We start from the raw sequence: 25,459 nt of genomic DNA on the forward strand, positions 1-25,459 counted from the left end.
TGATGTTTAACCCTATTTCTTTGATTTCATGTTTGTAAATACATGTAACAGCGAAACTCTCGGTAGCTGAAGAAAATGTACAATTAAAATGCCGTATAGCAATATAACTTAGTAATGAAATGCCTCATATTTGGAATACCTACATGTACAAAAATTCAGAACAAAAAGTGTTACTGCAACAAATATGTCCTTGAAATTTGTATATACATGTAATGTTGTCTAAGTTAAACTCTTTAAATTTCTGCCATGCACTTTATATATAACTGTTTAGGCCATTAGTACATGATAATGTTCCAGTAATGTAATTGCATGCTGGGTTAAACTACAGTACTAATTAAGTCAAATCACTACATAAAATATTATTCTATTATTATTTTTCCAGAAAGTAGTCTTTTTGTAAACTGAGTAACAGAGATAACGGTTTTTATTCTTTTTTATATAAAAATTAATGTGTTTGAATATAAAATAAGCTAATTTGGTTATGTTTTTATCTTTTTTACTATGTTATCAATTACATATTTATGATCAATAATAAAATTATAAATAGTAAAGTTCATAAATATTAGCAAACGAAAAGTGCAACTAAGGAATGTAAACTGCGTGTATGTATATATATATAGAACCCTTTTTTTAATATTCAATATTTTATGGTATTGGGGTGTTTCTAATTGCGAAAGAAGTTGAAGATTTGTATTTTAGTCAAATAACCTCCCATGCAAAAAAAAATGGTAGTTTAAATTATCTTTTTTTTTCTTTTTTTTTCTTCTTATGTTTAAGAACAAACATCTTGACAGTGTGAAAGATTAGGTAAAATTTTAAATATAACATTAACATGTAATCACTATTTTTGATTCTGCACCATTAATTGATTTTGTTTCGGGAAATAACTATAAAAAAGATATGGTATGAGTGTCAATCAGACAACACTTTACCGAAGTTACAATTTTGAAGTAAACCAATACAGGTTAAAGTACGGTTTTAGGTCTACTTTCGCGGCGAAAAGCAATAAATTGTATGGACCAGGAAGCTGGCGGCCAAGGGATAAGCAAAATAGACATCACAGTCCATTAATGAACAAGACAATTATGTTTACCTGTAAATAAGTTTTAGCACCAGGTGCTCTTGTTTTAAACTGGACAGAAAATATTGGAAATATGAAGATGTTAATCATAATCCCAACTGCATACCAAAATGGACCAGCTATCCCATTCTGAAAAAGAAGAAAAAAGACAATGAGAAATGATTTAATTCAGTAGAAACATGTGCTGCATTTGTATGCTGTGTTTTGTGTACTGTTGTTTGTCTTCAGTTGTCTTGTTTTCTATTTTCCCCTATCCTTGTCAGTTTGTTTTCGGCTTATGGGTTTAAATATCGCTTTGGTATCTTTCGTCTCTCTTTTTTAAGAATGTCACCGCTCATTATGAAAACTAACTAATTTCCATATAAGTATAATGCCAGTATGTTGTTTCATTTGAAAATGACATATTTTTGCACTTTAAAGTTATAGGTGAGGACATTTTTTTGAAATCGTGTTGCTTTCACATTCCTTCATTTCAAAAATTGAGCTAGATAAGATTAGTTCTTATTTATAGACTTAATCAAAATCTCAGGTACGCGGGTATTGACCTTGTGTAATTAAGTTAACCAAATTGATTTGATTTCAAATTTAACTTAAGAAGAAGGTTTTATAATAAGTTTGCGTAATAATTTGTTATTAAAGTCAACAAGCAAAAACCTCATTAATTCAATGAAAGGTATAATAGATTCATGAATATAAGAACCACCCTACAAGCACGTATTGCATATAGTATATAAGCTTACATGTATAATATATTTACACGTCTATCAAATTAGAGCTAGTTAATTTGATATATACAGTACTGTACTGACTTTACATTTCCGTTTTTATAGAAATAAGACGTACGATGCGGTTTTAGTGGCAACGCGATATCTCTTCTTCCAAGAAAAAAATATGTAAAGAGTGGAACAATAATTACTTTCATAGGTCAAGTACGACCTTCATCACGGAGCCTTGGCTCACATCGAACAGTAAGCTAAAAAGGGCCACCAAATGACTTGTGTGAAACAGTTCAACCAGGTACCTATCTTCTTTTAATATTTTAAATCGCCGACAGCAGGTGTTACACTCCGGGAACCCCATTATGATTCGGGCAGAATCCATTTGCGCCAATTGCAGTTTTGAAAATGTATTGAATTGCGTCACTCTCTTTTAATTTGATGGTATTAATTGCGCCAATAAATGAAATGAAATTGCGCCACATTTTCTTATATGGCGCAAAACTATATCGCCCGTTCAATCATACTTAATTTTCAAAACTATATACGATTGAACTAAGCTGTATATTGCTGGTCCACGGTTGTCATGTGGATAGAAACATGTAAATTATTAAAATCTATATTGGAAAAAAATGTCTAGTTGTTCACATCCTAAACATGCATGAACTATTTGCTACTGAACACAAAGCAAAAAAGGAAAATCATCAACGTTTTCGGTTGATTATGTGTTCTGACTATGTGTCTTTACGTTTTCCCCATATTACTGCTTGTTCATATTGGATACAAAGGCTACCTATGAAATATGTTCTTATTCAGCAGATACTACATGTACTATTTTAGGGTATAGAAACTTAAAAAGTTGGAAAGGGACGTTCTTCTGGCATGGTCAGCAATTTGATAATAATTGAAGTTTAGCTAGTTACTCGTTTTCAAACAGCTTTAGTACATACATCTTTTGTTTATTCCTAACACACTTGAAATATCGGTTAGGGCGATTAAGTTATGAACTCTGATGAACTGGCAAAGTTAAACTTTAATTTGAAGTCTAGATTATTAATAATATGCTAACTCTTAGACTAATTCGTTTACGACATTTTAATAGTGTATGCAAATGACATTGTATAAATGAAACGTCTTGCATATAAGTAAATCTGATATTTGATTAAGAAAAAGGATATTATAGATCAATTCTGTAAATCTAAGCAAAATGGTCAGAAGGCTAATGGAAATAACGAGTTTGAGTCGTTGAAATGTACTTAAACATAATCATCTTAAAATTATCTGCTTTGAAATCTGCAATACATGTATGTAAATAGATATGCATAATTTCCTTGTCCATAATACAAATATCTAGGGAAAAAATACTTATCAAATAAATACTAAAAACCGCCCAATAGTATGAACCTTTCGTCTGTTTAAAAGATAAGATTCCGCTGAATGGTTGTGTTTATAAATTCCAATTTTCGAATGCAGAAAAAACAAATTACGAGATCAGATCAAATACTTAATGGAAACATTTATAAAAATTCCAGATAAATTAATTAGACATCAAGTATGTTTGTCGTCAATAAATAATCACGTGTTTTGCCATCCCGTTCACGCGAGATTTAATCCATATTGAAACATTTTGACGTTAAGTTGAAAAAAGTGGAATCTAAAAGACTTAAAGAGTCTTCAGTTGTTATCTACTCTTCTTTGTAAGACAATATTTATTCTTTTTATTTTTATCAGTGACAAAACTTCCTAATTGAATTGTTCTGCAAATCCTCAGTTTCTATATTGTTTCCGTATGATAAGCATATTAACTTGAGGTACCAATTACGACAAAATTATTTTGTGTCTATGCAGAGTTCGAGATCAGCTAACGGGCCACGACTACCAATCAACATCTCGTATAACCAATCACTTTAAGTGTTATTTAACTATCGCTCTAATTATGACCCTTGACTGTGACAAATGATATATTTTCTTTATTGATTCAGTGCGGGATATAATACGACATGATGCATGGGGGTCTGCACTGTAGTTTCTTCATTTTTATATTATTTATTTTTTTCAGCTATTTTTCTCTTTTTTTAATCTTCATGCGTCATTTTTCTGTGCTTCATTATTCTATATATCTTTTATATAATAGCACCCCATTATTGTTTCCTTTATTATCTTTGTCCTAGTTTTCTTTTTTCTTAATTATTTTGCCATTTACTCTGCACTTTTTTGCACATTATTCTCCTTTCTGTAAACCCATCAATACCATCATGCATAATGTTAGCGCGAATCATCGGCAGAGAAATGTAACGAAGGTATTGCCAGAGATTCCTATTGTTGCAATAATTATTGTTGCACCATTTTACATATTTGTCAATATTTCTTTTGCATAATAATATTCGATGCTAAAATTCTAAATAAATATATATATACATGTATAACATTATTTTATATCTGATTATTTTGGTTACATTCAAAACTTTTTTTCTTTAAAATATTGAATCCTTAATTTTATTTAATGATGGGTGTTCAAACATAATGCAAAAACAACTTTTAAAATATATAAACACGGCTCTAACAAAATGTCTTTATAGACAGACCAGGCCTTTGAAACGTTATATATTATATATGCATAACAATGTACAGTAACTATGCAATGTGTATCATGTACAAAAAGTCAATCAAGACTCGCCAAAAGCAAAGATCAGTCCTCTAGCTAGTGAAATTAAAATAAAGTTAAACCACTATATTCCATTTTTTTATATTTCTCATTTGAACATTTCTGTAAATAATTTAAAACCATATATCCCCAAGTGGTAGTGCTCCGATATATAACGGAGGAATCTACCCGAACAGAACAGAACAGAACAGAACATTATATACTATACCTTTGTCGTCAGTGTGGCACTGTGTAAAATGTCACCTGGCCAAAACAATTGTGAAGCAACTGTTACTGCTGTTAAACTAAGACTAACGTTTCCACCGGCATCAAATGTTGTGTCCAGATTGTGCTCATCGTGGAATATATGCTTCCGAACTGCATTGTGAAACAGTGCGAGAATGATCGAAAAGCCACCAAATCCAAGTAACATAAGCAATGCTGACTCGTATCTGTCCAAAACTGGTTTCACTCTAAAACAAAATAAATAAAAATATAAAACTTAGTTCTTGCATATGTTGTTGTGTTTGTCTTGTTTTTAATACAATTTCTCATTATAGTAAGTTTGTTAATCATTAAAACGGGCTTAGGGGAAGAGTGATATATTTGTTTAAACACCAGGTCACCTAGGTAAAGACGGACAGCATTTCATAAAAAGTCGATGAAAGAAAAGGATCATCGATTAAAAAATAGGGGACGAAACTCTAATCTGACAGTGGATAACGATGTTACAAACCACTTTTTGATAAGATACAAAAGAAGATGTGGTATAAAAAATAAAATTGAGAAAGGAAATGGTGAATATGTCAAAGCGACAACCACCCGACCAGAGAGCAAACAACAACCGAAGGCAACCAATGGGTCTTCAATGTAGCGAGATGTTTGCCAATGAGACAACTATCCAAAAAAGACCAAAATGACACAAACATTAACAAATATAGGTCACCGTACGGCCTTCAACAATGAGCAAAGCCCATACCACAAAGTCAGCTATAAAAGGCCCCAATAAGACAATGTAAAACAATTAAAACGAGAAAACTAACGGCCTTATTTATGTAAAAAAATGAACGAAAAACAAATAGGTCTTTCACAAAAAAATCACATCATATGTATATATACTGCTCTACATCACAAAGTGCAGATATTTACTATTATGTTAGGCGACTGTTCTAATTATTAGATTCTGTTTCAAAGAGTTATTGATATTTTTAACTGCCTGACTTCAATGGAAATTTCTGTAATATTTATACAAGTACAATGTATGTGAAATGTTATTTGGTACACGCTCGGGTGTTTTAGGAACACTGATTTCACATATTGTTATTTCATATCAATTATATTTTATAGTTTAAAATAGTGTTAAATATCATATATCATATGACATATCAGTGTTGAAATACTGAAGAATTATGGTTTTCACTATCTTTAATACTATTTTAAAAAAATACTACACAGATGCAAGGTTTAAAAATTGTATACGACATAGCGGCGCGTTTCATCTACAAAGACCAACCAGTGACGCTCGAATTAAAAGTATAAAAAGTACGAAGATGTAGAGCTTTGAGTACATGTATTATACCTATAATTTTTCGAAAGGTTTTCCCGTATTTGAACATTTTGACACGTTTTTTTTGTAAACACGGTTTTTTTTACTGACTGATGTCGATGATTATCTCTAAATTAAAATAGTACCAGTGTATAAACCTCCAAGTTGCATTTCTGGTATATCGATGTCTCAATAAAATTGAGAAAGGACATGGGGAATGGGTCAAAGCGACAACAACCCGACCATAGAGCAGACAACAGCAGAAGGCCACCAATGGGTCTTCAATGTAGCAAGACATTCCCGCACCCGTAGGCGTCCTTCAGCTGGCCCCTTAAAAATATGTATACTAGTACAGTGATAACAGACGTCATTCTAAACTCCGAATTATACATAAGAAACTAAAATTAAAAACTAAAAAATTTCAATGCACATTTACGATTACATATAGAAATGTAGCTGTATGTATGCGTGCATATGGCAAATAAATGTATGCATGTTAACTTCTTCGGTCAGTACATACATGTATGTAAGTACAGTGTCGTAAAAAATTGAATTAATCTAAATGAGCTTTAAAACAGGGATAAAAACGTTCTTCGACGAGCTTTTCTCGTGCTTTGTGGCGATTGTAGAGACACATTTATATACACAATGTAGAAGTATATCTTTACTTTATCCTGCAATTTCTGTTGACGTTTTTGGAGTTTTAATTTCACTTGTTTTCTTTGATTTTAGAAGCTTTTAATTGGTATTTGATTTTAAGATAGTACCGACATCTTGATTAAACTAAATTTGATTCGTTTAATTTTTATTAAGTTTTGACAACATATTTCTTTCGACCATTTGATAAAAATATAAAAATAACATAAAACTTGAACCACACACTTTATGGAATTTTTTCATTGGATATATAGCAGTTTGACAAAAACAGTTTGTGATCATTGAAAACGGAATTAAAACCATCGGCTGATTTTACAGAGTTATCTCCCTGTAGAATTATGAACCACCACTTCATCTGAAATACTGTTTTCTTAATTTTCAGTTTGTTACATGATCATGTCAAGTTTGTTGAAAAATTTCTTCTGTGAATATTTAAATTTCTTCTGTGAATATTTATGTGTTTTATGTGTATTCTGGATTACGGCTTTCGTTGTTTTACTTTTTTATTCACAGTTTGTCGTTTCAATTTTGCGAGTTTCCATGTAACGATTGAAGGTTAAGACTTCTTACTACTTAAATTGACCGCAAGATACACTTTTAAAAATGCCCAAGGCTTTACCATCTTTTTTACAAGTTGGAAGGAGTTTTGTGAAATACGATGTTACATTTCTTATAAAATACTTTACATTATTTCCTCAAAGTTAGCAACGCTGGAACATTGGGAATCTAAGTCTCTTTATTCAATTTATGTTGTTTTAGCTTCGATCATTTATCATACTTTATTCATAAAAACAATAAGATTGAACAATTGATCATATGTTCGTGGTCCGTTTCCAATCGCGCTGTGAGCACATTATCTGTTATTTGATTTTGTCAAATTGTCAAATACAATAGAATTGAAGCATACTAGTCTTAAACATCTTTCCATTCCCTTAAAGTGAGTTGTATCATTTTATTTTTTTCCCTCGGAGAGGGGTTGCGTGTATGTTCAAGACCCTGTATGCGTACATTGCCTATGTAAATTTTAAAATTGTTTGTATGCACATTGAACGACAAATTTATGTGACGTATATAATTTTTCTGACGTCAGACACTCAAATCAATCCATGTGTTCGTAGATAGTAGATGTTTTTGTGTCCTGTTAAATTGTTATACGATGATGACTGATGTATCCATATTTTGACTATTTATTAATTGTGACTGTTTATTTAACGCATCATGTAAATGTAACGGAATTTGATGAGACTGTTATTAAAGTGAGAGGGTTAGCGCTTTAGAACCAGGTTTAATCCACCATTTTCTACATTTGAAAATGCCTGTACCAAGTCAGGAATATGACAGTTCTTGTCCATTCGTTTTTGATGCGTTTTGTTTCTTGATTTTGCCATGTGATTATGGACTTTCCAAATTGATTTTCCTCTGAGTTCAGTATTTTTGTGATTTTACTTTTTTTTTATAGAACACGGTACAAAACACTTTCCTTTGTTTTTTGTGTTTGTGCTTAGTTGCTCATTTATGACAAGTATACACGCCGTCTAGACGAGGAGAATTGTAATCGAGATCAAACACTCAAAGCGAGGTCAGCACACCAAGACATATGACACAGTGAATTAGTGTGAGATCTTGTGGAAATTCAATAAACAGTCAATAAGAAAACTTAATTTCTTACACATATTAAGATAATGAAACATTGAATAAACAAATTACTAGTTCGAATGTTACACTATAACAAACAAATCTCATTCAAAAACATTAATTTGCAGCTCCATGCTTTTAACAGCTACTTGCTTAATACCATCGGAGTATTGCGCACAATATTGGTTTTGGAAAATCAAAACAGCATTTAAATCTAAAATACATTTGATTGATGATAATAATTATGTTCATAATTTGTAAGCAATGTATGGGAAACCTAACTATGAAGGAAATACAATGCAACTTTCATTAAACATTTGTTATGTCTTGGTTTTTTTCTTTATTCTATAGTTTACAACATAGAATGGTCGTTGTACTTTAACGCATGGTTTTATTCGTAAAGTATTCCAATAACGTGTCCTGGTCTCGTTTTATCGTTATGAACGACTGCTCTTGCTGCGAAACAGGAAAGAGCTTGGCGAGCCTCGCTTTTTGCCTGTTTCTAAAGCTCTTACAAATAAATTTTATATTTTCCGACAATGTGCAATAATTTTTTTTTTTTTAACTACAGTGGAGATCACTTCTAACCTCTCATTAAATCTGTCAGAATCTGTCAGGAGAACTGTTCTAGGACAGTAGGTAGAACTGTCAGCCTGACACCTTTTAGTCAGTTCTAGGTTAGAACTGTTCTAGCTAGAACTGATTTGGTTAGTTCTACCTAGAACTGATTTGAACAGTTCTACCTAGAACTGATCCTGACAGTTCTACCCTAGAACTGATTTGGACAGTTCTACCTAGAACTGATCCTGACAGTTCTACCCTAGAACAGTTTTAGTCAGTTCTACTTCTAGAACAGTTCTGCGGTTAGAATTGATTACAAATTCTACGGCTAGAATTGATTTATAAATTCTACGGCTATAGAATTGATTTATAATTCCTACGGCTAAAATTAATTTATAAATTCTACGTCTAGAATTGATTTATAAGTGTTAAGAACTCTTTGTCGAAATATGAAGGCTTCGGCAAAATAGCGATTAATATTATAAGGAGTTTTGCTATTTTGCCGATTTTATTTCAAATTTTTCGTCGGTAAGAGAACATGTTTAACTCGCCATATTCTGCATGTATGTGACTGTTCCAAGTCAGGAACCTGTTATTCAGTGATTTCTTTTGCTGATGTGTTACTTAAATTATTTGTTTTTCTTTCATTTTTTGAACATAAATTAAGCCGTAAATAGTGTGTGTGTGGGGGGGGGGACATTATCATTTCAATTGTTTTACATTTGTCACGCGGGGAGTCAGGATGGCATGTTTTACATAACAACATTATCTGACCTTAATGTAATATGTTATTCCGGCCCAAACCTCCAGTGACGGATCCAGCAGTTTAAAGGGGGGGTCCAAACCCAGGAAAAAGGGGGGTCCAACTAAATATCCTTATTTAAATGCATTGACCGTCAAAATAAAGGGGGTCCCCCTAACTGCGCTGGATCTGCCATTGATCCACTATAACCTTAAACTGATCATATTTGATTTCTTCATATAAATCTATATACATTTAGCTGCACACTGCAGGAATCCAGTTTAGTTTTAGGCAAGGATACCAACTATATTGAAAAACATTAATGATTTCAAAATTTTATTTGCACTCAATTTATAGTACTAGCATGTCCCCTTTTTATTTAAAATATTGAATCATTACAAATGTGAATATCCATTTACAAGTAGTTTTCATACCTGGGACAGACCTGTTATACAAAAATCTTTTGACCGCATCATTCTAAACTGACCTTATTTGCTCTTTCTTCTTGCAAATCTATATAGCTGCACAGTAAATTAATTCAGGCAAGAGGGACTGTAATATACAAGTATCAGCAATATTGGAAAACATTGACCTCAAAATTTTGTTCGCATGAATTTAAAGTGCCAGAATGACCTCTTTTTATTCAAAGTATTGAATCGTAAACAAATATCAGTAGTTTTCATACTTCAGACCGAGTCGTGTAATAAAATATTTTGACCGCATCAATTTAAACTGACCTTATTTGCTCTTTCTTTCTGCAAATCTATATAGCTGTACAGTAATTCAGCTATAATTTTAGGTCAAGAGGGACTGTAATATACAAGTTACAGCAAAATTGGAAAACAATGACCTCAAAATTTTGTTCGCATGATTTTATAGTGTCAGCATGTCCTCTTTTTATTCAAAGTATTGAATCGTAAACAAATATCAGTAGTTTTCATACTTCAGACTGGGTCGTGTAATAAAATCCTTTGACCGCATCAATCTAAACTGACCTTATTTGCTCTTTCTTTCTGCAAATCTATATAGCTTCACAGTAATTTAGTTATAATTTTAAGTCAAGAGGGACTATAATATACAAGTTACAGCAATATTGGAAAACAATGACCTCAAAATTTTGTTCGCATGAATTTATAGTGCCAGCATATCCTCTTTTTATTCAAAGTATTGAATCGTAAACAAATATCAGTAGTTTTCATACTTCAGACTGAGTCTTGTAATAAAAACTGACCATATTTGCTTTTTTTTTATGCAAGTCTATATAGTTGGACAGTACTTCAGTTATAAATTTAGGTCAAGAGGGAGTGTAGTTAATAAATAACTTCAATATTGGAAATCAACAACCACAAAAAAAAAATCGCATCGATTGAGAGTGCCAGCATTTCCTACTTTTATTCAAAATATTGCATCAGAAACAAACATCAGTTAGTTTTCATACCTCAGACTGACTCATGTAACAAAAATATGTATCTGAGCAACAACAACCCGACCATAGAGCAGACAACAACCGATCACAATGGATTGTATAATTCAAATGACAGCGTGTCCTCTTTTTATTCAAAATATTGAATTGTTAACAAATTTCAGTAGTTTCGATATATCAGACTGAGTCGTTTTAATAACAAAATTATTTGACCGCATCAATAAAAACTAAACATATATTCTTTATTATGTAAATATCCATGGCCTCATTGTAAACCAATAATATTCCTATGTCAGGACAGATATTGTATGATAAAGAGCCTGGACACCAAATTTTGTCCACATCAATTTAGAGCGCCATTATTTCCTCTCTGTATTGATAATATTATTATTTAAGGAATGACTGTAATATTTTTCTGTCTATGAAGAAATAACATAAAAAATTTGGTGCACACTGAAAAATGTGTGTAAATACTTGCCAACCTCTGACAAAGAAAATCATGTCATGACATGACATGATATGTCAAAAAATGTGCGAAAACGCGTGACGTAGATGCAGACTTTTTAATACATGTATGAATGTGGTGATGTTCATTAGTTCACAGTGTGTAGCGGGATTTTTAAAAGTGTGCACCACATTTTTTATGTTATTTCGAATAGACAGAAAAAAATATTACAGTCTATACTCATTTCTTATAATTTACTTCTAATTTCCATTTTAACAAAATGTTTAAACATGTTAAACCTTGGCAAACCATGAAAAAACGTTGATGACGTTACGGTCACATGACTAACTTATGTTTATGGGCGCTGATAACAAAATAACGTCAGAAGACCCATTACATCCAAAATTAAATTATTAAATAATGAACCTTCACAATAGTGACTTTTTAACAAAACTATTTAACGGCATCATCCAACACTCACATGATTGATTCATATACTTTATTTTAAAATGAAAAGTACATGTATGAGAAGTTCTCTTCTTGGAATAGTATACTGACTATACTGTTAATATAATTTGAAAAAGGACAGTGATTGGTTTTGTTTGTAGCCTAACGTCCAGTGGCAAATATTTCATTTATGTTCAGATAGAGTATATTTTTCTGACGTTCCAGACTACAAGATATTATTCATAATCATGATAATCTTTATGGATAAGTTTGGCAACGATATAATGCAAATGTACATAGTTTTTTTACGTTTAACAACACTGTTTTCATTAATCCCATAATTCATCCACTGTACGATTTTCGTTTGAACATTCGTCAAAACAGAATCCTAAATCATGAATGTAAATCCAAGGCAAAGAAGGTAAATTAAGATTAAATTTCCTTGAAATGCAGAGTTATATTTACGAAGAGACTGTTAAAAACGGGGAACGAACAAACGTAAACAATGATGTTTCATTTGCAATCTTATAAAAATATTTCTCCGATGATTTGGATAACCTCCTATTCACTTCGACATTTGTACATGTAACTTTTGATCAGTAAAAAATATAGAACAATCTGCTATTTAATATAGTAAAGTAATTGTAACTGATTTTTTCTTCTAAATTCTAAAGTGCCCTTTCTGCAGTGACGTCATTTAGAACTGTTCCTCAGGCCTGACTGATTTAATTGGTCAGTTCTGCTGACAATTCTACGGTTAGAACTGATTTGGTCAGTTCTACCTAGAACTGATTCTGACTGTTCTACCCTAGAACTGATCCTGAAAGTTCTACCTAGAACTGATTTAGTCAGTTCTACCTAGAACTGATCCTGACAGTTCTACCTAGAACAGTTCTAGGGTAAAACTGTTCTAGCTAGAACTGTTCTAGGACAGGTTAGAACAGTTCTATGACAGATTATTCTGACAGTTCTAATGAGAGGTTAGAAGTGATCTCCACTGTACTTCAAACATTTGAAACTTTAGATAGTAAAATCTAAATCACCAATGGTCATGATGGTCTCTATTTTTTTTCCAAAGAAATCGGCATAGTGAAAACACAGACCGCGAAGAGGGTCCTAAGATGAACTGTTGCGGAAAAAGACATATTCACGTGCACACTACCTCTTGCTCAATATGAAAGTGGGGTTACAGGATACTTTATTTGTATAAGAACAAATAAAGCAAAAATGTATGTGTGTGCATGTACAATAGTTGACTGATTGCAAGATAATTTTTAGTCGATGAGTTGCTGTATAAGAGACAAAGTACAGTTTTTACCTACCGTCTCTTATAATATTTATGCGTGGTTGCCTATTGTATGGGTTGTCATAGGTTCAAAACTCGACTGGATAACACCAAAGATTCGAATATTGGTATGTATTTGTTTATCCGCTAAGCATGCGATTCTATTTAGTATTAACAACAAAGACAGACCGCCTAATTGTAAGAATAAAGGGTTCGCGGGTATAGTGAAATGTATCTCTGTGGGCTGTGATTAACATCTTAGACATATTTAATTTGTTCTGTTACAAAATCAGGGTTTATATTCTTATCATATTATTATGTTCTTGTCCTGAATATGCAGTTAATTTTTTTTTCATGGTAAAATGGAATACATGTCAGTGATATTGTTTGCATTAAACTGATGGAGAATAAAGGCTTTTTCCCTTTAAAAAAGGGTAGAGTTGTTTTGACAAAAGCCAACAATATCACTACATGTATCAAGTTTCTTTTTAGATTACACCATTTCAAGGATTTTCTGGATATCATAGAGTCTATATCACTGTTTAAGTCCACCAGACAACAAATATAGATGAAATGAATCGTATTGACCATTCTAATATGACGTCCTTATTACGCTTTGTTAACAAAGCCGTGTTCTAATGAGCACAAAAAATATGTTTGACACATGCGCACGGACTTTTTATATTAACGTTATTTCCATCGTTATCCTTTTAAATATTTACATTTAAGCTGCAAGCATAAACTTTTATTATATACTTTTATCAAACAACATATATTTACCCTGGTCGAAGTTTTTAAACTAATCAAATATGAAATGTAATATACAAACTCCTCGGAGAGGAAACGGGAACAACCAAACAGTCTTACGGTATTCTCGTACACTTCGACATATGAATATATTGTATTTGTCATGTTAGAATCGAAATAATTCCTTCATGTCATGCTCTATGTTCATCTAAACATGGGTAGGCATTATATTTGGCCACATTTTACACCTCGCTAACGCTCAGTGTAAAATATAGACAAATATAATGCCTACCCATGTTAAAATGAGCATAGAGCATGACATGAAGGAATTATTTCTTAACTATAACATCATCGTTGTGTTTGTTTTTACAGTACGTCTAAATTCCTTATATCAAGATAGCCGGTAAGATTCATTCATTACACAATATGCTTCGCTTGCTTTCGTCCATTATTAACTTAACCAACATCATATACTAGTATATATCGTATTAGGTCACTAGTACACTGTGTAACTTATGTTATCGCACAACTGGTAAATTATCACGTTTTGATTGGTTTAAAGACGTCACCCTGTGACCCCCTGTAGATCCGTAGGGGGTAGTTCATTTCATAGGGTGCATGACGTACATTAGTACTACGGGGTGTATCGCACGGTAAGGCAGCAGCAATTTTATTTTCTGGGGGGGGGGGGGGGGGAGGGGGTATGTTTTTTTTTGGAAAAAAAAGTTTGTTTCCAGTTTTTGGAGAAAAAATAATTTGTTTCTGATTCTGAGATTCTGAGAAGATTCGACTTGTCGCAAAAATAATAGATTGTTTTGCGCCGCAGGCGAAAAAAAACAATTTGTCCAGAAGAAAAAAACATAACCCCCCCCCCCCCCCCCCCCCCCCCCCGAAAATCAAATGGTTGCTGCCTAAAATACAGGCAAATCATATATTTTAACAAATGACAAAAACCATATATAAAAAAAATAATCCGGAGCGACACATGATTTCAAAATTAAAGGAGTCCTTGGGACAGTCAATACTGAAGACATTAAAGTATATTAAGTCCATATGTATATAAACTGATAATGTTTTCTTCAATGAAACGTTATAGAAATAAAAAAAAAAATACAATTAATTTAACATGGGATTTGTTTCTTTTGAATAGCAATTAAGAACAGAAAATAATGAATAAAAATGACATTGCATGAAGTACAATTCAAGTGGATCTTAGAAAATTACACTCAAACATGCATACGATTTTAATAAGATATATCATCTTTTTGTAGAATTGCAACATGAAACGAACGCTTTAAATTAAGTACAAATTATTGAGAACAAAAGTATGTTTTTGAGCTTACGATGCATAACACTTTACAATTCGTTTTTCCTCTAATTATTGAGCATTTAAAGAATGCACACACAAAAATAATACAATGGAAAAAAATAAGAAACAATGGAAAAGTAAAGTTGGTAAATGTGCCTTTTTGCGGTCCGGGTTCAAGCAATGTCCATCTATCGAAATACCAAAAAGACAAAGATTTATATTTTAACACGAAAAGTGTTTATGTTTATGCTAAATTCCAGAAGAAAATGATATATCGACATTTTCGGAAACAAATGTTGAATTTATCTGATACACTAAAAAAACTAGACAGTGATGCCCCCGCACTCCACTCTGAAGTACATTTTACCTGTTACGTAAATCAATGTATCATGACTTTTATGAGTTTTCGTTATGTCCCCGCAGAAACAAAGTTTTATTTTGATATAATTTAATTTTGGATGTAACGCGTCTTCTGATTGGCTGACGTTATTTTATGAGCCAATATACATAATTTAGTCATGTGACCGAGACATCATCAACGTTTTTTCATGGTTTTCTACGGTTTAAAATGGAATTAAGAATTAAATTATAAGAAATGACTGTAATATTTTTTCTGTCTATTCGAAATAACATAAAACAAAATGTGGTGCACACTGTTAAAAAAAACCGCTACGCGCGTTATTCAGTGTGCACCAAATATTTTATGTTATTTCTTCATAGCAATTAAAATTTTACAGTCATTCCTTTTAAAATACACAACGTTGAGCATAGAAGCACCACAGTATATGTTTACTGTGGGAGGAGTTATCTAGAAATGTTTTACACCTCGTATACAACTAAATTAAAATACTCAAAGTATAACATGGACCACCATATGTAAAAACAGCCAGCAAAGTTATTACTTCTTAGCATTCAAACTGTAGGAGGATATCGAATAATCTGGAACAACTCTAAACTCATAATAAAGTGAACGAAAGTCAAACGAACGGACTGGCTAACAATTGTGGTAAAACAGTGCAATATGCGCTAATTTCGATGCAATAAGGATAAGAGAGAAAACATGTCGCTCTGATTAAGGGAGTTGGCGTCTCAGTTTCAAAATAATTAACTTTTCAAAACACTAGCATATATTGATAGGAGATTAATAAAGGAATCAAAACAGCAAAAACAATATGTTGGTCACCGTGCTTGTTTTCCAAATATTAGCCATTGACATTTTAGCGGGAAAATGTTCTCTTTTGACTTTACATAGCGCTTTATCATTGACAACTTTAAATCCTCAAAAACTATTAAAAAATAATTAAAATTGTACAAGACTTTAACAGACAGCTTATCATTATACATGTAAAAGAATTAATAAAAAGAAAAACGGGGGTCATCGGGCAAAATTTGTTTATGCATTCAAATGGATAACACCAGAGGATTCCTAAAATCTTACCAAAATTCCAAAACATGACACTTCCTTAATCGCGTTCTAAGTACTTCAAATATTTTAAACGTTCTGAATATGAATAAACTATTTCCCACTGGACGTTAAACAGTATGCAACTTTCAATCAAACAATAGAAAATTCAAAACAATCTTCATCTTTCTGTCCCGACCTGTCATTTACACGGCCTTGGCATTAGTAGTATATATATATACATGCAAACTCAACACAAAATAAACATGTCAAGTTATATTACTATTTCTAGGTAAATGAAGTTTATATATTGACCTCATCTGACCGATTGCTTACTTAAAGCTGCCAAAAAACCTAGTACCGATTCTAGGTCAAATATCTGGTAAACTTATCATGAGAAGAATTGCAAAACAAACAAAAAATAAGACATAGATATTTCTTTCGAAGAAATGCAAAACAAACAATTATTAAGACATATATCTTGTTTTCTAATTGATCTACAATGTAGATCGCATTGACACTGCAATTATACATCATCGTCATCATAAGCATATAACTGTTATATAACAAGATGCATTATGTCGTCGTTATGGGTGGAATGTGTTAATTTAGTTTATTTATAGTATAACTTTCACGTGTAAATGCTATAGTAATTATCGTAACATGCAGCACAAAAAAGATGAAAAAGAGACAAATAAAAATCCAAGCTCGGCCCTTTTCTGGCTAATCTCTTCGCCTCTATCAATAATGATATTTGATTTCTCAAAAACTGAACTTTGCTGAACTAATGTATCAAATGTAGTGTGAAGTTATAGTTTATCCGATATACAAATCGGATTTTGGAGTAAGAGCAAAAACTGGTCAGCTTACAGTCGAAAAAGTGCGTCATAGTACAGCCATATTGACATGCTTATTTCTGTAGACTGTTTTCAATATTTGTGAACTAATGAGGGCCCTCATGGGGTTTTTGATTATGTGATTACTTGGCCGTTTTTTTTAATGATTATTTGATTACCTAGGACTGTATTTTTAGTTTATGATTATTTGATTACTAAAGATAAGCAAATATTTAATGATTATGTGATTATATTGGCAAAAAAAATGGTGATTATGTGATTACTAGGACCCCCCCCCCCCCCCATGAGGGGCCTCACTAATTACATCTCAGTACAAAGGAGGGGTCATATTCATATTACATTAACATGTTCTCATTCTTAAATTCATGTGATATTTGCCACTGGATGCTAAACATCAATTCATCATCTTCAAATACTAATAATTTATGTCCATTTGCGCGAGTTTTTTTTAAACATATCAGTGATTGCATGAAAATAAGATCGGATAGCATTCTACTTACTCTACATTGATATTAAAGAAGTTTGAAAATGTAATTTTTTGAATGAAATTTGACTTTTTAAATGTGACAAATACAACAATCACACCATTACATTTCGTCGATGCGGAGACAATTATTTACATTGAATAAATTTATTGAACATCGAGGAATAATATTTGTAGTAAGCTGTCGAATACTATCTACATCTAACTGTCTCTGTCTTTCTCTCTCCTTCTTTTCGTCTTACTGTCCAAAACGTGAAATCGGGATTAATTTATGAATACAATATATTGCCGCAAGCTTTCTAAACGAAAGTAAAATATAATCATATTTAAAACAGTGTGGTCCTGGCCATTGATTGACGACCTAAATTATCCCATTGACTGGGAGAGATTAGGTGAACGTTTGTCGGTAACAACCACTGATCACTATGTACTTGTTAAAGACACTGAATTTGTGGGGTCACCAAAGGTTCTCAACACCTAAATAAAGCAATTCGAAAAACGAATCCGGAATAATACAATGTGTTGATTTATATAAATAATATCAATCAAAACATAAAGGTTATTCCTGAATAATTTTTCGAATTCTTTTATTATTAGAGGCGTAAAGAACCTTTGGTGACCCCACAGTTCAAATTCTAAAATAAGTAAGAAGTGAGCAATGGTCGTTACAGACAAACGTTCTAATCTGTCCCAGTCAATGGGATAATTTAGATCGTCAATCAATGGCCAGGACCACATTGTTTTGAATATGATTCTATTTGATGCAACGATGTTTCTTTGTAATATTTTTGGCGAGAAAGTAAACAAAATTATAAACCAACCAAACATATATAGGTATTATTAGTAAGTACAGATAAATCTAGATTTTATCCAAGGTTAATGTCTTTATTTGCAATTGCTATGTCACAAAAGGATTTAAAGTATCAATAAATTAAACCAAAAGTCGATATATGTATTTGTAGATTTTAATTTATAGCAGTAACTCACATTGAAAAACCGTTGTTATTTAAGGAATGACTGTAATATTTTTTTCTGTCTATGAAGAAATGACATAAAAAATTTGGTGCACCACATTTATTTCAAATAGACAGAACAAATTTTATTTCTTTAATTTAATTCTAAATCCCATTTTAAACTACAGAAAACCATGAAAAAACGTTGCTGACGTCACGGTCACATGACTAAATTATGTCTATGGGCTGATAATAACAAAATAACGTTAGCCAATCAGAAGACGTGTTACATCCAAAATTAAATTATTATTGAATTAGTTCAAATATATTTAAATATTATAAATACATTGTGTGACCCTGTTTCTCACTTGTAAAAAAAAGAAGAAAATCGAACAAATCATGTTGACTACTTTTACTGTGAAAACGGGAAAAATCAACTATGTAAAAGGCATTTACGTGTAGCTATATAGGGAATATTTAAGAGAGTTGAAAATTTCGGAATGAAGACAAAAAAACAGAATTAGTTTGTTTTTTTAGTTTAAACAATATTTTATTCAAATAAATTGAATTGGATTGGGCAACAGGTATAGCCTATGTAAGTCCTCTCCACAAATCAGGGTAAAATATATTACATTCAAACAAAGTGACACATACACAAACATAAAGACAAACCAGAATTAATTTTTCAAAAATACGGATATTACCTCTTAGCTGACTGGAATGATGTTTCAAATAGTTAACTCTGATCAAAAGTATGACTATTTTAAAAATGCTTCAAATGTTAACTCAGAAAAAAACAGACTTAATAAAATGTCTTAAAAGAAGATCAAGTCATATACAGAAAGACTTTATACAAGTTGGTGCATATGTTTATATTGACAATTAGTATGTCAAATCGGATTTGAAGTAGTGATAAATAACTCCAAAAGATTCTTTAAACCTTATTCAGTTTATAATTTATCGCGTCGTCGGCACAATTGAATATACATATATTACATCAACATAAATACGTCTATTTTCACTATGTTGGTAATATTTCAAATACTACGGAACACACCATCGATAAAATGTTCAACCTTGATCGTATTTTTATGAAAAGGAATACACTGAATGTGCATTTCAAAAGAGTAGACCGAATACTAGTAATCAAAAAATGCTTCGTGTATGCAAGTTTAAACTGGACCCCTGTTGTTGTTTAGCTTTTATCTACACGGAAGGTATCAAAGCAGCGGGTGGCCAGTTTAAAGTAAGTTTGGACAATACAACAATAACACGTTAAAGACTTACTTTATAGCTCATGGTAGATAAAATAAATAGAAAGAAGGGATCAACGTCAAAAATTAAAATAAAAAGGAACAAACGAGATCAACGTCATAAAGACGACAATCTAATCCACATATATATAACAAGTTTTAGTGGCAATACTATTGTATTGCATTAACGATCAAAACATCAACAAAACGAAATAAAAGTCACCAACAATACAAACAAAACTGTAAAAAAGGATTGGAATTTTCACTTTTATTAATTTGATTTTCGCAATAAGAAGCGCACATAGTTAAATTCAGACATGTACTATCAAAAAAATATTTGGCTAGCTTTTACTTTATTAGAAAAAAGGACAACTATAGCTAATACATTTTAAGCATTCAATCTATATGTAATAAATTTTAAGCATTCAAAGAATCATTTTCAATGCAAGGCTTCGTCCCTTATATTCTTTCTTTTTTACTGAATATCTTCCAGATAAATGAACTTCTTATATTTACATTTAAATGCACTTACAATTAAGCCATAGTCACTCTTATCTTCATGAAACCAATTCAACAATAAGCATAAGTGTTTGATTCATTGTCCAGTGCATGATTCCTTTACGCTTTGGTATTTTTAAACAAACTTGAAACTTGCAAGTCATGTCAACTAAATAATTTGAACACATCGGTACTTGTATGATTTTAGTGTTAAAATATAAGCATCAGAAGGCAACTATGTATTACAATAATTATTATTTTATAGAGAAATATAGTACATTTGCGTGAAATTTCGAACACCGACTTATGTTTATAGATTTGAGGAGGCAGTGGTGATGCGGTTACGTTCTTAAGGATAATAGCTACCCTTTTCTGATATATCCATATTTCCGAATGACAGTAGCTGCTTATTTATATTATTCGAGCATTTTTAACATTAAATGTACCAAACCACCCTTCGATGAATTAACATACATGTAGTTTATGTTCACGCAGCTGGTCAACGACACATTTGTCATTTATTCAACCTGAAGTTGTTGCCTTCTGTAAATGTTTTGTATAAAACATCTGGCATGTAACAACAAAAATACTCAATCCTTTAATTTAATACAAATATAACATATAAAAATCAGAAAATAAAGTATGATTGCTATTGAGACAATTCTCCACCAGAGACCAATTGGTACCCACTGAAATAAACAACCATGGGTCATTGTACGGCTTTCAACAATGAGCAAAGCCCACAAATGTTCTCTTATCGTAAAAATTAAAACATTTTAGTTCAATGAGAAACTATCATAGTTAAGCACCGATTCATTGACAAGCATTGGTATTACAAATATATATCAATAAACCGAAGGACAACACAGTTTATACAGCTCCACAATATTAGACAAATTATGAACTATTTATTTCGCATCCTGAAGCTGAGAGATGATCATTATTTTACGATCTGTATACCGCTGATGACTTTTATTATATATTTTGCTGAATAGTTCTTTATGAAATTTTCTACTTCAATAAACCGTCTAAATGGTATTTGTTGTAACAAACGTTATAGGTGATCGGAAAACAGAAATCTGTTGAGAAAGAAAATATCGCTTATATCAAATTTCATTTAGGGGTCTACCATTTGAATTGCAAAAGGGGGGTTATAATCTGGCCAGGTAAGAGCAGGAAATACCTAACCTTGCATTAAACAAGATGAAAAAGAACATATTGCAACATAATATGCAGGAAACAATTATGTACAAAAGTGAAAGTAAAACCGGAAATTTGATGCACCTGCGTCTATAATGGATTTAAAAAGATTTACTATCGCAAAGAAAGTTTGTCAAAATTATAAATATTAGACGCAACCATTTTAAAAGGTTCACCAGGCAGTCTTCTTTAAAAGGGAGTAAAACATGCCACCGGTCACAAACAAGACTAAAATTTTCAATATTTACTTCTTTCGAATTAGTGAAACTGGTATATGTGATGTGCTAAAAGGGGGAGCTTTTTTGGTAAACAGCACCAAATGTTTGCGGTAGCCTTTACTTGTATAAATGTAAACATTTTAAATGAGAAACAGTGTATGCATATTTTCATTATGGGAAGGAGTTTCCTACAATTTTTGTGATATTTTCAACTACTAAATGCAATTCATCAGTTTTACTGTCAAGGTTTTTTAGAATATTTGAGTGCTATCGTTCTATCTTTTTCAATACTTCACCTTCAAATTTTAACCATTGTTACTTTCTTAATCTGATATAAACAAATAAAGTGGATAGTTAAAAAGATAAACTTTTGTTTGCTCAACGTCAGATATCAAACAAGTCAACATTCAGGACTAAAGCAAAGAAAAGAACATAACACATAAGTACGTTCTGATAGTGAATGTACTTGTAGGTACATCGGTGACAGAATGGAATACATGATAGGCCATCTTCGGACCCTTCAGATATAGATGTACTTGTGTCGGGAGGTCAATGAAAAACAGAAAACACATCATCCTCCAATAACGTGGTATTAAATCACACTTAAAATCGAACCTTAATTACTTGGGTACTGATATGAAACTTCTACATGTATATGTTATCTGGGGACTCTTCAGATATTTGTGTCTGGGGTTCAATGACCTAAAGAGACAATTGTATTATCTCAGAACGTTTTTAAAAATTCAAACGTCCTTATCTAACTATTCAGAACTTCTGCACAATCAAACGAACGTCCATTTTTAGGTCTAATCGTCATTGAAAGTAGTTTGGAATAAGGCCACATGCCCATATTTCTAAATTAAAGCTGGGCCAACCCATATGTTTATGCAACAAGTGTATAAGCAACAACAAGGACGCCCCTCTTGGATAATTAAGGGCTTTGCTGTTGGTCGGAAGGAGTCCATAGAATACCCTATTTCTATTAACAAATGGTTGGCAGTTGTTCATCATAACTGTCTTCGTCTCTCAAGACTTCATAGAAGACCATATTTCTATTAACAAATGGTTGGTAGTTGTTCATACTGTCTTTATCTCTCAAGACTTCAAATATTTTAGAAACTCTATTGGATTTATTGTAAAACTGTTTTTAACCTACATAGACATGTCACTGAACGTTCAGCAAAAACAGTCAATTGATCCTTCTTTTTCCCACAATCTAAACGTGTACAATTTTAATAGGCAAATAAAAACAAATGAATAAAGACCAAAAAAATGTTGAAACTGAAATTATTCTCCCATTTGAAGGCGTCGGATATCCTCTTTAAGAAACTGCTAGTAAACTTCATCTTAACAGTGCATACCAAACAAAAAGTTGAAATCACTTGTGAACAAATATTTAGAATATTACAGTTATATTGTTAAAAAAAAATATGTATACATTTGATTACATTATTATATTGCTTATAGGTATGGATTCAAATGTTAAATATAGGAAAAGGAAAGGAGAAACGATAAATTAATGAATAAAATTATAAATCTATACCTGCCATGCATGAAATTAGACCAACATCAGTGGAAGAAAGTGGTGTACGAGTACATATGTACATATGTCGTAAAAAAACTTATGATAAACAAACAAAAGCTTCAATTCAAATGGCCAATATTAAGCAAACATCTGTTGTAAAAATGACTGAAAGAAATGCGAAAAACTTGATTTTTTTATTGGAATAGATCTGATCTAATACGTTTTCATTTTTTTTTTTGTAAAAGTCAATATAGCTGAAAAATTAAAGGATAGAAAAACAAACTTACCCCGTTTTTCCGGAGGCTGGGTTCAAATTCTGTGGACATGTTTGCGTAGTATTGCATTCCACATACCACAAGTTAAGTCCAAAAACTAAGAAAATTATAAAACAAGTCCGCGTACACATGTTTACACTCTTTTCACTCTCAGCATACAAAAACAATGTTGATTCGTGCCAAAATCTGTCACATATCAATAGAATAAAATTAATTAGTACAGTGTCATTAATCAACTAAGAATGTATAGTACTTTCGGTAGCAAGTGTAAGATGGTATCGCAAACTTAGACACTTGTACGTTACTTTACCATAGAATGTTTAGTATTTTCGGTAGCAAGTGCAAGATAGTATCGCAAACTTAGACACTTGTACGTTACTTTACCATAGAATGTTTAGTACTTTCGGTAGCAAGTGTAAAATAGTATCGCAAACTTAGACACTTGTACGTTACTTTACCGTAGTTTGAAAAACTCCCATAATGTAGAGCTTTCTCTATAACGAGTGTAATCTGATCGATATATATAAGGTAAACTGATCGCTATTCATTCGTTCGTACTATCTATAAATACAAAAAGGGTAATGTATTTATCTATCTCTCATCCTTTGAAAACTGTCAATAAAGATGTACGAATATTAAAATTTCAATCTTTTCAATAAATTGTTCGCGTGAAATTGTTATTAACTTATACAGATAATTATTTTTAACTATCTTTCAATTCAGTCTTTCATTTTATGATAATTTATAACATTTTTATTCACTAATTTAAATTCAGTAATAAGAAATTAAATTAATTCATAAGTTAAAAAGGAGATAAAATTACATGCAATAGTTCGATTATCTATAATATTGTTCAAAAGATTCAAATGAGAATGCAATATAATATATCCATTTAAATTGTATGCATTCAAAGTAATCCATCATCTGTTATTATATGTATATATATATATATATATATGGATGCATTAAAAATACCGCAATGAATTATTTCTAACAAATAATACAACGATCGATTCGATTCTGAGAAATTAATAGATGTTTACCGAACGTCTGTTGGCAAATATTTCATGCATATTCAGTTTAGGTATCGAAGACAATTATAAATGTATGTTGACAAGGATGAATGGAGAGAATTTCAAACGCGACTATAGGAAGTGCAGGTATATGTGATAGGGGCATTACACGTTGCATTGCACCATGTTTTTTGCATAGTCCTCACAAAGTTGTCGCAATGACTCTTTACCGCTCAAAGAGGTTCACTCTATCCCTAAAAAGTTTCTATCATCTGACATGATGTATAGTTATATTTGTGCAACCAAACGGACATTTCTCTATCGAGAGGAGGAAGTTCTAAGAAGACCAGGTTGGGATCCCGCTAACATGTAAAATCCTGCCACAGTCTGTACGTATGTACCTGTCCTAAGTCAGGAGCCTGTAATTCAGGGGTTGTCGTTTGTTTATGTGTTACATATTTGTTTTCCGTTATTTATTGTATATATATTAAGCCGTTAATTTTCTCGTTTTAATAACTGTTTTACATTTACCATTTCGTGGCC

General features: G+C 31.7%; 1 protein-coding gene across 1 annotated transcript in view; it reads right to left on the reverse strand.

Moving 5' to 3' along the window:
* Window positions 1–24,221, reverse strand: part of LOC134695833 (uncharacterized) — a 33,016-nt gene extending 8,795 nt beyond the window's left edge. The window contains exons 1-3 of the mRNA XM_063557262.1: window positions 23,916–24,221; window positions 4,671–4,914; window positions 1,094–1,210 (exon numbers count right to left, since the gene is read on the reverse strand). Coding sequence (XP_063413332.1) covers window positions 1,094–1,210; window positions 4,671–4,914; window positions 23,916–24,034 — 480 coding nt within the window. The 5' untranslated portion in view covers window positions 24,035–24,221. The remainder of the gene's footprint in view (window positions 1–1,093; window positions 1,211–4,670; window positions 4,915–23,915) is intronic.
* Between the last annotated feature and the right edge of the window lie 1,238 nt (window positions 24,222–25,459).

This window comes from Mytilus trossulus, chromosome 14 (genome assembly GCF_036588685.1).
Source record: "Mytilus trossulus isolate FHL-02 chromosome 14, PNRI_Mtr1.1.1.hap1, whole genome shotgun sequence".
NCBI classification, from domain to species: Eukaryota; Metazoa; Mollusca; class Bivalvia; order Mytilida; family Mytilidae; genus Mytilus; species Mytilus trossulus.